The 15131-nt window shown below is 42.4% G+C and overlaps 1 protein-coding gene across 1 annotated transcript in view; it reads right to left on the reverse strand.

Annotated features, from left to right (window-relative positions):
- ANTXRL (anthrax toxin receptor-like) overlaps positions 1-15131 on the reverse strand; it is a 108318-nt gene that overhangs the window by 30380 nt on the left and 62807 nt on the right. The window contains exons 13-17 of the mRNA XM_019502538.1: positions 12167-12245; positions 7725-7820; positions 6461-6499; positions 2093-2191; positions 53-220 (exon numbers count right to left, since the gene is read on the reverse strand). Of these exons, the coding sequence (XP_019358083.1) occupies positions 53-220; positions 2093-2191; positions 6461-6499; positions 7725-7820; positions 12167-12245 (481 nt within the window). The remainder of the gene's footprint in view (positions 1-52; positions 221-2092; positions 2192-6460; positions 6500-7724; positions 7821-12166; positions 12246-15131) is intronic.

Below are 15131 nucleotides of genomic sequence, written 5' to 3' on the forward strand. Positions count from 1 at the left end.
CATGCATGGGAAGAAAGACCTGTGCTTTAAAGGCAACATGTAGGCCCATTACCTTGATTGGAGTGTACCATTTCCTTTGGGAAGGTGGCTTTCGCACATAGGGTTTCTTTGGTTTAGGCTCCCATGGCTCATATTCTTGTTCTGGCAGCTTAATGATGGCATTTTTGGGCTTCTCTAATTTTGCCCCTTCCTCTGTGGATCCTTTGTCTCCCCATCTCACCTAAAGTTATAAGAACAGGTTGTAGATGCAGAAATTTGACTGATTACAGTTTAATCTGATGGTGTTATTAATCTAGTTCCTATCACTGATGGTGAAATATTTAGTCACTGCCTCTGGGAAGAATGATGATTTCAAAAGAAAAAATACTGTCAGAACTATCCATTATGACAGGCATCCAGCAGTTAACAAGCAAGAGACAACCCCCCTGCCCATTAACAACAATAGCCCGAAAGAGGACCACTCAAAAACCTATTCTCTGCACAATTTCACACAGTTAGCTATCAAGACAGTTCAAATTTTTATTTTGGCAAAAGCCTGAATAGTCAGGGGAACCATACATTAGACTGTGAAGGCAATCAAACCTGAGGTAGTAATAATTTATCCAGGGATATTGCAAAGTATGTCTGTACAGTTACCTCAGGATTGTATCACTGAATCAATGGCATAAAAATTGCACCACATTTAGTCACTCATTAAATCCTGATGAGAGAGGAAATGTGTGTACATATCAATCCCAGGATATTTTTGTTCTGGGACAAACACAGGGTCAGTTTATCCAGGGACAAATGCAATGTGTGGGTGCCTGTACATGAGTCAGGAGGCTGCTCTGATGCACTGTAATTACAGCGCGTTGGAGAAGACTTGATTAATCAAATCTGCTGGAGCACACTAATTACTGTGCTCCAGCCAGCCTGTGTCTCATATATCAGTGTCTCTGTACTTCAAAATGGCAGCGGGGGCACTTTAACTATAGCTCGTTCAATGAGCTTTAGATAAAGCACTCCAATTGCCATTTTGAAGCACAGGGATGCTGATACACAAGATGCTCCAGGTGCTTTAATTAGAGCAGCTCTTGGAGCCACTCTAATTAAAGTGCCCACCTCCAGGGCACATGTCAACATGCCCTCTGTTCCTAGCCTAAATGGTACAAATGATCTCAAAGGCTAGGGGAGCAATAGCATTCAGGGCAGATTAATCTCAATGCATTTGGAGGCATACTTTGCATGGACACAGATATAACCAGTCCCGTATTGCCAATTTCATTCAACAAACAGATAGCTCTGCATTAGCTAAACCACTTGGTCATTTTTATGAATAGTCCTAAGCAGATTGAACTGCTGTCATCCATTTCAGAAGTGACAAAGGCATCTACAAATGGGTTCTTGACCACTGATTCCAAAACTTGCTGAGTAACTTATACTTACTCATTAGAATTGGTTCCTCAGCAAAAAACATTGCACAGCCACGTGAGAACATGCAGGATTTATCCTAATAACACATCTTATTATAAACTGAAAATAAAGGATAAAATTATGGTGCTGGAGTTCTAACTGACTTCAGTGGGATCTGTGAACAGGCGCCCAAGAGCAGGATTTGATGTATGGGGTTGCTTAGCTTCTGGCTCTAGAGTGAAATTCTCCCAGGACAACTTAATGCAGTTAGGATTCTTTCCTTAATTCTGAAAGCATAACCACTGGGGCTAAGAAGCCATTGTTTTAATTCAATTAGGTGTAGTTTGGACCAGATCCTCAGCTGGTGTAAATTAGCACTGCTCCATGAAAGTCCAGAGAGCTGAATTCAATTGTACCAGCTGAGGATCTCAGCCAATAAACTAAACATTGTTGTTTCTAATCCCATTTTGCAACCTGCAAATTTGTATTTGCTACTAATTTCAGAACCATTGCATTAGAGACACCGTTTGATATCTGCCTATTTGGAAGGCAGGTTAAATCAGGAAGATATCCTAATTAAACATCAGTGTCTCTTTTCCACCTTGATAACTTTTTAAAAACCATATGAAAGCATAGTACAATGATTTAAATCAAATATTCTGGTTTTTACAGCAATGCAAGACTCAAAAGCCCTTAATACCTCCATCCTTTTAATTCCCCCAACACCTCTGCCTCCGTAATAAGATGCATCAACAGTTGGCCATTTTTTCTTTGGCAATCCATCTTCATCATCTGATTCCTTTGGGAAAGAAGGAGAGAAGCTGCTGATGCTGTTTTCTGAAATCATGGGATACGGTAAACAAGCGAATATCATACGATCCTATCCCTGGATATCTGGCTGTGGATATTATAGTTATGTGCTGACCATGAACAAAAGCCTCTTGTCTCCCCAGCTCTAACTTTAACTAGGAAAGCCAAAGACAACTGTCGGTTCCCCTTTTCTCTTCTCTTCAGGTTGCTTTTATTTGCAGTCAAATATGCAGAAAGTTTTTAGATCACAATTGACTTTTAAGACAAAGTGGAGATAAATTGTACATTATAATGGACTAAGTGACAATCTATTAGTCAAATTAAATAATTTATTAATTGTATTGGGAACTGTGGGAACATCTACATGTCACCCTACAGTAACACTGTTACTGCGCCATGCTTTAGTACTTTGCTTTGGAACTACTAAAGCATGGTGCAGCACTGCCCACGCTAAGCCAAGCGTGCGGCACACAGTTAGGTTTAGCTGCTACTTCACCGTAGCAGCATGCTAAAACAGGGCAGTGTGCCACTATGGCAAAGTAGCTGCTCACATGTAGGCTCATGTGATTGCTACGCTGCCATAGCACGTTGTAGGGTGAAGTACTGCATTGCTATGGCAACGTAGGGTGATGTGTAGATGTGTCATGTGTCACCTAATAGGGAGAAAGGCCACTACTGTCAGCTCTCAGCTCTGCGCATCAGACCTTCTTCTCATGACAGCTGTAGCAATTTGCTTTTTGTGGAAATAAGCTCATGATACACAATTCAGATCTAGGTCTGAATCTGGAACAAGCCCAAAGGTTCAGGAGGTTTCATCTGCCACACGGGGGCTGTTTTTTGAAATTACCTCAAATGCAGAGGAGTCTTGATATGTCTTTTATTTCAGGGCTGCCATTCATTCTTTGCTTAACTTAATTTAGTGCTCATAAAACTGCATGTTTTGACATCCCCTGAGGCACACTGCCAGATCCCCAGCTGATGTAAACTGGTGGAGCTTCATTGACTACAGTTTGATTTATCCTGCTGAGGAGCATTAAAGAGACTTCACTGGCGTTACAGTGATTTATGACAGCAGAAGAAATTTGACCATTGTCTCCTCTTGGTCCACAAAACATGAATGGTAGGGAGAGGGGCCCAGCAAACTTTAGCTATAACAACACTCTCTCTCAGTGCCTTAAACAACCTGGGTTCTGATCCACATGGTTATTACTGGACTAAACTGCAAAGTGCCTCATACCGATCTCCCTAAGCAATGTTATGTTTCTGGAAAACTGGGGAATATGATTTTTTTCTATCAGAAAAACAAGTGAAACCTGATTTATAGAGAAAGGGAGGGATTATTATTGAAACTGTTTAACAGTTTTTGGATGATGTTTTTCAAATCTGTCAGTGTGATCTGGGTGCTAATTTCCTATTAGAAATCTATAAGAGCAAAAGTACAAATCCCTCAGGCAACTCTGCAAATTCATTCTTTGGGTATGTATGTATGTATGTATGTATGTATGAATGTGTTTTTGTTAATTATCTCTCTTATACCAACAAAATGCGTTGGAGAAAAGTTGTGCCTATTAACTATGCAGTGCCCCTTGATCTCCCATGTAAAGACTTACACAGCTAAGCAGATTGTGAGGCAGCACCTCTACAAATCCTACAGTGAAAATTAAGGAAACCAAATGTTATTATTTCCATTACTGCTAATTTTTAAGATAAAAAAGCCATGTAAAACTCATCTTTCTTTATAAGAACAAAACAAAGCCACAAATCCAATTATTTTCCCTTTGCTAGGTCATCCTTAAGATTGAGTTAGACATGATACACCTGCAGGTATAATTCATGCATGCTCTTTGTCATAGCCATGACTGGCAAAACATTGAGCCCAGTGGGTGATATCTTGGTCAGAGAGTAGCAATGGAGGTTTTTTGGTTGTCTTCAGTGAAACCAGGCTTTTGGACACACCTTGTTCAAATCCAGTGAAATTGAAGGTACTTAGACAACACTCCAGTTTAAGTATGTTTGTAAGTGTTTTGCTGCTCTATAAGCCAAAAGACTCAGGTCACTAGCAAGCCTAACTGTATGGCATTTTACTGAATGGATATTAAAAATATTAATAACTTCTATTTTATTACAGTTTTGAAGCACCCATATAGGGTATCCTGTGCACCACATTCAAAGTGCATAACAACACTTATATCTAAAGAATATATGTCATAAAATTGATGAAAATCTAACCTACCACTGTTTAAGACTGACTGGGAGTATCTACATGTGACACTATGTTACCATAGCAAAACACTATGGAGACATAGCATCCATAGCAGAGGCAGGCAAAATATGGCCCACGGGCCACATTCAGCCCACCAGGCCATTCTATCTGGCCTGCGGGGCCCCTAAAAATTTTAGAAAATTAATATTTTTCTGCCCCTGGCTGCCTGTCAAAGATGACAGGAGCCAGGGGCAGTAGGACCCAGGGGGAGTCAGTGGCAGAACAAACAGCCGCAGCAGCAAGTCCTAGTATGGCATGGTATAGGCTGTTACTGTGCAATCATTTAGTACTTCCTCTTGGAAGTACTAAATGACTGCATAGTAACAACGGTGCTGTAGGGCCACATGTAGATGTGCCCACTGATTTGTAAATAAATGCATTCAGAATCAGACTATATCAGTAGAAGTTCAAGCCAGAGTACTTAAATAATCTGTTGACATGTTCTATAGAAAGCCCATCCAGAGAAAGATTAGATGGACGAGGATGGTGAAACCCAGCAAATGGACAAAGATGAAAAAACGCAGCAAATGAATAGTTAGCACTTGCACCCAATGTTATTCCTGGAAATGTAAATGCTATTTAAGCAGGACCAGATTTGACTCCACCTATTAGGTGCCTAACTGTGATGCTGTTTCACATTGCTCAAGTCCTTGAAACCCATTAATACAAGAGGTGGGTGGGTCCTTTTCCTTCTTGCTGCTTTTTGTGACTTCATTTTAAGGCTAAGGTGACAGTGGGCATGTCTACACAAGATGCTGTGTCACCACAGAAACATGCCACAGCGATGTAGAATTGGCGATCATGAATCTTATAGCGCATTGCTACAGTGACATAGTGGCAAAAAAAAACCTATGCTTGACTGGCACAGTGCAGTAACAATGGTGTCATACAGCCATATGTAGATGTGCCCAGTGTTTTGTAAAAGTAGATAAATTAATGGATTTTTAAGGGACTTGAACAGATTAGAACAGAATCACATTTAAGTGCCACAGTCCGCTTAGGTGCCTAACAGATGGAATAAAATTTGATGTATAGTCTGTGAGTAGAGTTGCATATTTCAAAATTCATAGGAATCTTAAAGTGGCTCACTTTGAAACCTGTTCAGAATGTGGAGACACTGAAATCTCATGTTTTATAATAAGGCTAACTGCCTTAAACAATTAAGATTTTGATGCATATTTCAGAGTTAAATTGCCACAGTATTGCTGCCCAGGACAAATAACAGGATCCTGGAGACAGTAATGGTGGCCTCTAGCAACCACAAAACAGCAGCTGTGGTTCCTTCCTCAGCCAGATGCCAAGTTACAGTAAGTTAGCAAACTGTAACCTTCTTATGTGGGTTTATGCAAGTATTTTTCCATGGATTAACTCTGCTTGTATGTAAGGAATGGGAATAGTCAGGGCTCTATACTAGAGATTTCCTGTTTTTAATGTCATTTATATTAGAGTAACACAGAGAAGTCTCGACTGAGGCCAAGGCTTCATTGTGCTAAGGTTTGTAGATGCATTCAACGAGACACAACCCTGTCCCAGAGGGCTCAAAATCTAAATAGACAAAGAGCACATAACTTGTTGTGGCTCTGCTGTGCAAGCTTTGGTTTGAAGTCAGGTCCTTAACTCCCAATACAATAAGGCACCCTAAACCTTACTTAGTTTGAACTCCCACAGAAAACAGTAAGTTTTACCTAAGCAAGAACTACAACATCAACCTGAGATTTTCATTTGTATGTGCTTCTTGTGGAGCAGCACAGGACAACATATTATAGGTCCTATTGAAACAATGGTCCTATAAAATTTCTTCTATGTCCCTGTGTATGTACAGGGGCCTGAAGGCAGAGATAATGTTGTCTTGGCCCAGCAGACTCTCTCTTGGCCTCAGAGGTGTCATTTGACATGTATAATGGATCTGAAGATCTAAGTCAGTGTCATACATTGCAATGGCTGCGGACAGTATAATTACAGACAGTATAATTATATGAAAAGGACTATACTTACTGGCTCAGGGGGTGGTGGTGGAGGAGGCTCCTTGATGACCTATGATTTGGATATGATGGGAAAGAATTTGAGTTAGAGGCAGGTTTCATACATCTGTCAGTGTGCTTATCCCCTGGGCTCTGTTCTGACCTCACATTATAGGCAAGTCCCACTTTTTTGCTCAGTATCTATCCTTTCCCACTTGGCCCTACTTTTCTATGATTTTGTGAATTAGTCTAATTCCTTTTCATCAAATGTCAAATTGGTGCAGGTGAGACGTGGCCATGCCTGCCCCAGTGAATCAGCTGTTTATTCATAGTCACATGCTAAATCACCAAAAACATGGGTTCATATTTCCCTGAACTGTACAGGGGAGTTGATTCCCACAGTCCTGACAAATGAGAGTTTCCAAAATAAAATAATACTGCACCCATAATAATCCATCTTATTCAGCATGTAGGCATTGCTCTATTCAATGTTGCAAAGCGTAAGTGACATAGGCCACATCGACATGAGACGCTGACTGCGCAGTTGTTAATTATTTGTATAAACAAGTACTAAATGATTGCGCAGTAACCCGAGTTACTGTGCAGTAACATCAATGAATGGCCTTTTTGCCCTGCTGATTGTACAGTCACCTGAGACTACTGTGCAGTAGTATCGCATCATGGTTGCTGCCACATGACACTACTGTGCAGTAGTCTTGGGCTACTGCATAGTCAGTGTCTCATGTAGTCATGGCCATAGATAAATACATCCTATTGTCAAACATGATTCAGGCACTTAAAATCTAACTATATCACTCCCTTACCATGCTCAGCAGCACTCTGCTAGAACAAACAATTGAAATCCATGGATACTTCATCCTAAACCAGGAGTAGCACAGCTTCTTTAGTCCCCCTGCAAGTGGGCCAACTGGCTCCACTTCTCAGTTGAGGTAATTAACCCTGGCACAGGGCCACATATGTGAACTGACTTACACAAAGTCAGTAGTAAAGTGGTTCCAGGTTCCATGTTCTAATGATGCTAATGCTGTCTCACTTAGACCTGAATCAGCAGAGCATTTAATCTCCTTTTTACCTTTAAGTATGTACTTAAGTCCCACTGAAGTCAATGAGACAGGTGCATGTTCCATGCACAAATAAAGGCTTTCCAAACATGTTCACTTTTTTCCCCTAAAGAAATAAAGATGCTCATTTGCTGTGGTCACTGTCTACTGTGCATCCCTCCAGGTTTTTAACTCCAGCCTCTGGCAGAGAGACGATAAAAAAAAGTCCACACTTACCACTGTGCAGCACAGAGGCCAGAACCACCACAGGAGAGCCAGTGCCAGTAACAGAAACAGAATTAAGAGTGCGATGAAAAGGATTGTCCCACTCAGCTGAAAACAAGATGGTGATTTCCACATTACATTAATGTGTTACAAGTGCAGCAGGTTGAGGTCTTAGACATGGAAAAACAAGTCACCTTTATGCGCTATGGATTTTTAGTCGGTTTACATAAAGAATATACAATCAGTCACTGTTCTCATTGGCACTGTATTCAGTAAGACTAGTTAATCTTTAAAGCCCTGCTTCCAGGGAGCACCCCTGTTCATGAAAGACAGTTATGATCCAACAGTCAATGGAATTTAAACAAGTGCTTGAAGTGCTTTCCTAAAAGGAGGCCTAGAAGTGTGGGTGAGACTCCCCAGTGCCTTCAGTGTGACATTTGCTGTGACTTCAGACTGCAGAATCCTAGCTATTCATGTATGCAGACTAGTCTCTCATTGAAGGGGTGGAAGTAAATTAGAAGCAAATTGCATGTTCGGAACAAAGAATGTATAAGCAACTCAGATATCCTTGTGTCTTGCTTTCAGTCTGTTTCCCTGGGTAGACAGCATTGTAGTCTACTAGGCATTTAGGACCATTTAGGCTTTTCAAGCTGTCCGCATGCCAATGCGGGCCACATTTTCTAAAGGAGACTAGCATACAGTACCTCCCACTGTGACGCTTCTAATCGGACTTTCAAAGCAGCCAATCACTCAAGAACACTGAGTTCTGATAGCCCAACCCTTTATTTTGGACTCTAAATAGGATCTGAGCTATTTGGAAAAATCTATCCCTGAGTCTGGAGCCCTTCCAAAAATTTAGCTTTACTAAATTCATCTTCATGGCCTTACCCACACCCAAAATTATTTGTTCCACTTCATTTAAGTAAGCTCACAAGTCATGATGGATCTCCATATCACTTTACAGATAGCCTTAATAGAGCACTAGCCAATACCTAATCACACTGACCCTTATATACTGCCTGCACCTGTTTCCACCACTTTACAATGTCTTCTATGAACTCAGGGATTTTTAAATAGCAACTAATTCTCATGACAGGACGGGATGTTGCAGCCGGGGACCTATCATTTGCATGGGCCTGTGTATGATGTTAAGAGCTAGGGGCAACACTTTAGCCCGGCTGCCTTAGTGATCCCTTTTCCTGTGCTAATGGAAACATCTTCAGTGCCCATGACCTTAGATTAGGTTTCCTGAGTTTGATGAAAAGTTTTTCTCAGTATTGTCACTGAAACAGGATCAACTGAGAAGATGCAAAATCCTATAGCAAAACAGTGAAAGGGCCAAGGGTAGGTGATAAATGGTTAAGAAGGACTAGAGATATGTTGGAAGAGAGGCTGAGCACCTAGAAGTGGGCTGGAATGGGAGCTGTGAGCAGGCAGAGTACAGCTCAGAGAGCATGGACGGACAGTAGGTTGGATGGGAAAGGAGGTAGGAAGTTGTTGAATAATAAAATCCATGAGATTTCCTTAGTTAAATCTACAATCCATATGTTGAATTTATGTGATTAGAAAGTACAAATTAACATCTGACCTATTCTATAACAGGAATTTTCTTTATTGTCTGAGGTGAGTTGTATTTATTTCTCCATAATTGTATTTGTTTTTCCATCAAATGGAGAAGAGGCAAAATAAATAAAAGTTGGTCGAAGTTATGTAAACTTGGGCACAGATACTGAGGTCCTGTTTTAAAAGTATTAGTCAGGTCTTTCTTAAGCAACTACCCAAGGGACCCAGTTGATTCACATTTTATTCAGCTTTTACTCGGGCAAAAATATAGGATTTCTTCCAGTACAAAAAAAAAGTGGAGCAGTCAATACACTACACTGGTCACACACACATACATAGCCATGAGCTCCTGTTAATGTATGTTTTGTCCTCAGGAATCCTAATTTTCCAATCCTAAATGCTTATGTATAAAATATTAATACACTTGCTAGGAGCTGCTGGAAAAAAGCAACTAAAGTTTCCTTTCAAAGATAAAATACACAAAGCACTGTAGTGAAATAGGACTTGAAAAGAAAATAGACTTCATGCAACAAAGCAAGAACTAATGCAGGGGGTCACACAGGAGCTGAAGACTCAGGGAGCAAGTAAAGAGAAGGCACTTACTGTTAAGAAAAGGACAGGACAGAAGAGCCAACCAAGAGCAAGGGCTGATGAGGCCAGGTGATTGCCATTCACAGAAAAGGAGATGAAAGAGAAAAGGAAACGCAGGGAGTCTCTAAAATGATAAAGAGAGCGTTAAATGCATGAGATTCTGGACAAGCCAGAAACTTTATTTGGAAAAAGTGGGCCAGATCTTCAGATGGTAGAATCTGATTTCTGTGGAGAAAGGCTAATTTACACCAGCTGAGCATCAGGTCCCTTTGTCTTGTTTGTTTTAAAGCTACCAGTGAAGGCAGTGCTGATGCAAAGTGCCAGAGTAACAACATTTGAAATCTCAGTCTTCTGTTTAGCTCCAGCCAGCGGTGATATGAGCCTCCTTCATCTAAGCTCTAACAGGGAGGGATCGTCTTTATGGCTTACAGTGCATTTTCCCTTAAAACTATATTGGTAGCTAAATGCACAACAATAGGTTAACAGTTGTGTTTCACTGTGAACTCAAAACTAGACCTGCCTTTGTGAGAGATTGTGATTATGAGATTATTTTGAAGGTGACATGGGGTTAAAATGTGAAAATTTCTTGTCTCCTGTGTGTGAAATCTCCCTCTACTAGAGTTCATATAAAATGCAAAATTTGGAGGCAGTTGTGAAATCAGGTAAAATGACTAAAATGTCTACGATAAATTCTGAGTAACTTAACACTATGACTTTCCACGGCTCTGAGGTAAATGACTCCAGACTGGTGGCTGAAAAAGTCAAGACACCTCTACTGAGCAGACGCAGACTCCCAACTTTCAGTCATTGTTTTTGTCTCACTTTTTATTACTTCTACACTGAGACTGCCAAACGGGGACCCAATGAGCACCTAGGAGGATGCTGGTGTTGGAATAAGCCATGAAGTAGCCTCCAGGTTCTCACAACAGTGACCAAATCTGGGTTTAGGCCCACTACTGTGATACAAAATGCCTAGTATCCAATTGCTTAGATAACCTTCCTGTAGCATAAAACACCTGGGGCTGGATCCTTAGCTGGTGTCAGTGGAGGTAACTCTGTTGATCTTCACTGATTTACACTAGCATGGGGTGTGGACTGTCCTTTCATGTGAGGTGTAGTGAGGCAATTGCTTGTCTATTAATGAGCTACTTAGTTTTGTTACTATGATTAAACTTCTGTGAAATATCAGTTTTAACGGCTAATTACTGTTCTTCTTTGGGCTAGCCAGTCCTCCTGACATTAGACCGGAAGAGCTGATTTTCCCAGCCATCTCTCTCACCTCCTTCCATCAATATCAGCAGCACACAAAGCTCTCTTGACTGAGAGAGCCTGGAGCTGTTGCCCTTTTACAGTCCTTATTCATGGCACCCTGGGAGAAGAGAATTCTTCTGTCATTCCATTGGCAAATATAAATCCTTCTGCAGGAGTAAACCTAGGATTTTGAAAACTGGGATGTGACAGAGAGCTCCCTGACACTGTTTGGCACAACTCGTGTCCACGACCAGAGCTCTCAGCAATAGAAATCACTGTGCATGTGCTGCACATTCAAAGCGGGGTGCAACCACACTATTGCACCCCCCAGATCTGCGCCTGTCCCCTAGCGAATATGAACTATACAGGGGGCCAGAAAACAAGCAACAGTGGCCTTTACTAAAGAATTACTTTATTGGAACAGACTGCCACTGGAGGCAGTTCAAGCACCCACTTTGAATGCCTTCAAGACACATTTGGATGCTTATCTTACTGGGATCCTATGATCCCTGCTGACTTCCTGCCCCTGGGGCAGGGGGCTGGACTCAATGATCCTCCGGGGTCCCTTCCAGACCAAATGTCTATGAAATATCTATGAAATTACATTTGCAGTCCACCCAAAGGTGCCCGTGACAAACCCAAAGAACCTTCTCTCCTTAAGAGCTTGTTGAGAGAGTTACTTTGTGCTTTGAGTTCCCAAGATAGAACCCGGTATTTCCTGAAGGGCTGGATGACTTCTCTCAGTTCCTTCAACCTGCCCAGGACTTAAATCTCTCTCTCTCTTTCTCCATCTCTTTCTTGCAGGCTGGAGGGGGAGTATTCTGTTGATTTAGTATGTAAGTCTGTCAAGAGCTATTCATTGCTGCAGTCAGTGGGGGATTAGTCTCATCCAGCTGTGCCTGTTTTCAGTGCATTGCTGGGATCAGGTCTATAACTGTGCATGGCAGCTGCAGAGACTTTCAGTTCATTTAGGATCCCTCCCCTAAAGAACAACCCTTTATTCCCCAGGTGTCCAGAGTTTTTCTGTCGGACCCCATATCATTACTTACACACTGTGTGCTGGTGATGCTGACAGAGCTGGAGATGAACGTTAAGCCATTGTTCATGCTGACTTGTAGAAAAACCACCCTAAAGCACAAAAAGATATGCTTATTTTTAGTGTCATCTTCATACTCATTGTTCTTTTCATTCCAGCCTTATTTTAGTTTTTGGCTCCCGCAGATAGCATGTCTGCCTAGCCAAGGCAGTTATGTGAATGCAGGTGCTTACCTGCAATTGTCTGTCTGCTTGTCCAAGAGCCAGCCTTTTTATGTTGGCTTAATTAAGCTGGGCCATATGTTCTTTATTAAGAGACTCCATCCTACCTGGAGGGACAGGGCACTAGTACAGTGACCCACAGCCTTAGGCATTTGTAATAATGCCTTACCAGCCTTAGGCATTTGTAATAATGTCTGTCTGCAGCAAAGAAAAATGTAGGATAGGATCACAGTGTGCTCTCATTTATACTAGTATAAACCTCGACTAACTCCACCATGGTTAGTCAAGTTGAACTAGATTTGTGCCAGCGTAGCTGAACGCAGTCTCAGGCTCTAGTTGAAAGTGCATGTTCTCAGCTGCCCTAGCAGGCCTAGGATCTGCCCCAGGAATCAAAATCTGTACCTGCTTAAGTGCCTGAGTACTTACATCTTCCCTCTTACTACAGTATGTAAGTACGCAGGGGACTGCAGGGAAGTAAACTAGGGAATTATTCATTGCTAACTTTCACAGGTGTTGGAGTAAGGGAAGAAGCTGCAGAGGTCGGCAGAGCAGCTGCCATCATTGGCTGTCAAAAATGGAAAACTTACTGAATGCTAAATAAAATGTGAATGAGATCTAGTTTCTATTAAAAATGGAGAAGTTTGATGGAAGGCTTTACCTGATGTTCTTCTCTCCTTTTTTCACTAACATTCAAAATGAACAGAAACAATTCACACCACTCCACTCACTAGTCTAGTTCCCAGAGACTGGTTTCCCCTCTATGGAGTTGTTGAGGGTTGTTAACTTAAATGTCCAGCAATGCTGAATGATTACAAGATGCCCAACCAACAGGTGACACACTGGAGACAAAATCTAGAACCATGTGAAACTTGCCTCCCTCCATGTCTAGTTACAGATTTGAAGCCCAGCCTGGGGTAGGCTGAAAGGCTTGCAAGCACAGGTTGATTTATAGTGTTCACATATTACCAATTGCAGTTTAAATGTAAAACTAGGAAGTACTCATGAGTTTTCTGCTTTCAGATTTCAGGATATTTAAAGCAATACAAGCAAAGCTGAAGGAAAGATCTGTACTGGTTCCTACAAACTGAAACTGAGGAGATCTGCACAGCTTTGCACCTAGCTCAAATGACTGTGTTCTGAAGAATGTATAAGTCTACTACTATCAGGAATTTAGCTGTCAATGGTCATAAGTATGCCGCTCCAGAGCAGAGTGCCACATACTGCTCTTGGTTACATTGGTTTAAATCAGTAATGATTTTATTTATTTACTGCAATCCACAAAAAGTGAGCCTTATCCTTCTGTCCTTGTATCATTTATTCTGTTGTCATTTACCCTGTCTAAAGCATATGTAAAATGCTACCACATGAGAATAGCAGTGCAAGATGTAAGGAACTGAAGAATCGGGGCTAATGAATACAAACCTATAATTATGATTTCATAACATATTGCACCTAGAGGTGTAGCATGGCAGTTCTGTGCCTAAAGCAGCCATAATGCACAGAGCAGCATGGGCTTCCACCTTGCTGATTCTGGTGTGATCAGCTGCCACTGCCTAATTTTATGTCCCCTGACAAAGGCAATGCCTGGAATTGCTGTCCACTGCGACACCTGCATCCAAGGATTTTGTGACCTGGTCATAGAAGCCCACACAGTTGGTCTGACAGGACCTGCCTCGAATGAACCCATGTTTGGAAATGACCCGTCCACTACCACTCTCTGGGTGCGGCCTTCCAGCCAATTTGCGACCCATCTGACCGTGTAGGCGTCGACACCACAGTCGCCTAATTTCTTAATGAGAATGGGGTGAGAGACAGTGTCGAAGACCTTCCCAAAGTCTAGAAAGACTACGTCCACTGCTACCCCTGCATCCAAGGATTTTGTGACCTGGTCATAGAAGGCCACCAGGTTGATCTGACAGGACCTGCCTCGAATGAACCTGTGTTGGTTGCCCCTAAGCATGAGGGGCACACTGAAGTGCTGAGGGGCACACTGAAGTGCTCTGGGTTAGAATACAAGGCAGTCGAGAGGAAAGAGACTTAACGGTGGGGGTCTACTACAGACCACCCAACCAAGGGGAAGAGATAGACCAGGAATTCTTAAGTCAGCTCACGGAGGTAGTTATGTCGAAGGATGTGGTCATCATGAGTAACCTGAACTTTCCAGACATCTGCTGGGAAGAGCAGTCAGCCAGGTCTGACCGCTCACATAGGTTCCTAGCCAAAATGCAGGACCTCCATCTAACCCACAGCCTCACCAGGGGAGATGCCTTGTTGGACCTGGTGCTGGCCATGGGTGATGACCTGGCGAGGGGGCTGCAGGTGCTCAACCACCTGGGCGACAGTGATCATCACCTGCTGGAATTCACCATCCTGCGCAAGGTGGCAAAGGCCTGGAGCAAGGCAGCAGCCCTAGATTTCAGGAGGGTGGATTTCAATGAGCTAAGGAGAATAGCTGGGGAAGCACTGAAGTCCCAGAGAGAAGGGGAGCCAGGTGTCCAAGAAGAGTGGTCGCTCCTTAAGGAGACGATTCTCCAAGCCCAAAGGGAGGTAATCCCAACATGGATCAAAGGGAGCAGGAGGGTGCAAAAGCCACCATGGCTCACCAAAAGCACCTGGGAATGTCTTCTAGCTAAAAGGGAGGCGTACACCCAATGGCAGGGAGGGGCCATCACCAGGGAGAACTATACCTCAGTTGGTTGGGGCTGTAGGGGGGTAGTCAGGAAGGCCAAGGCGGAGATGGAACTGGGACTAGCTTCC

The sequence above is a fragment of the Gavialis gangeticus genome, unplaced genomic scaffold (assembly GCF_001723915.1).
Source record: "Gavialis gangeticus isolate Ggan-Ray unplaced genomic scaffold, GavGan_comp1, whole genome shotgun sequence".
NCBI lineage: Eukaryota > Metazoa > Chordata > Crocodylia > Gavialidae > Gavialis > Gavialis gangeticus.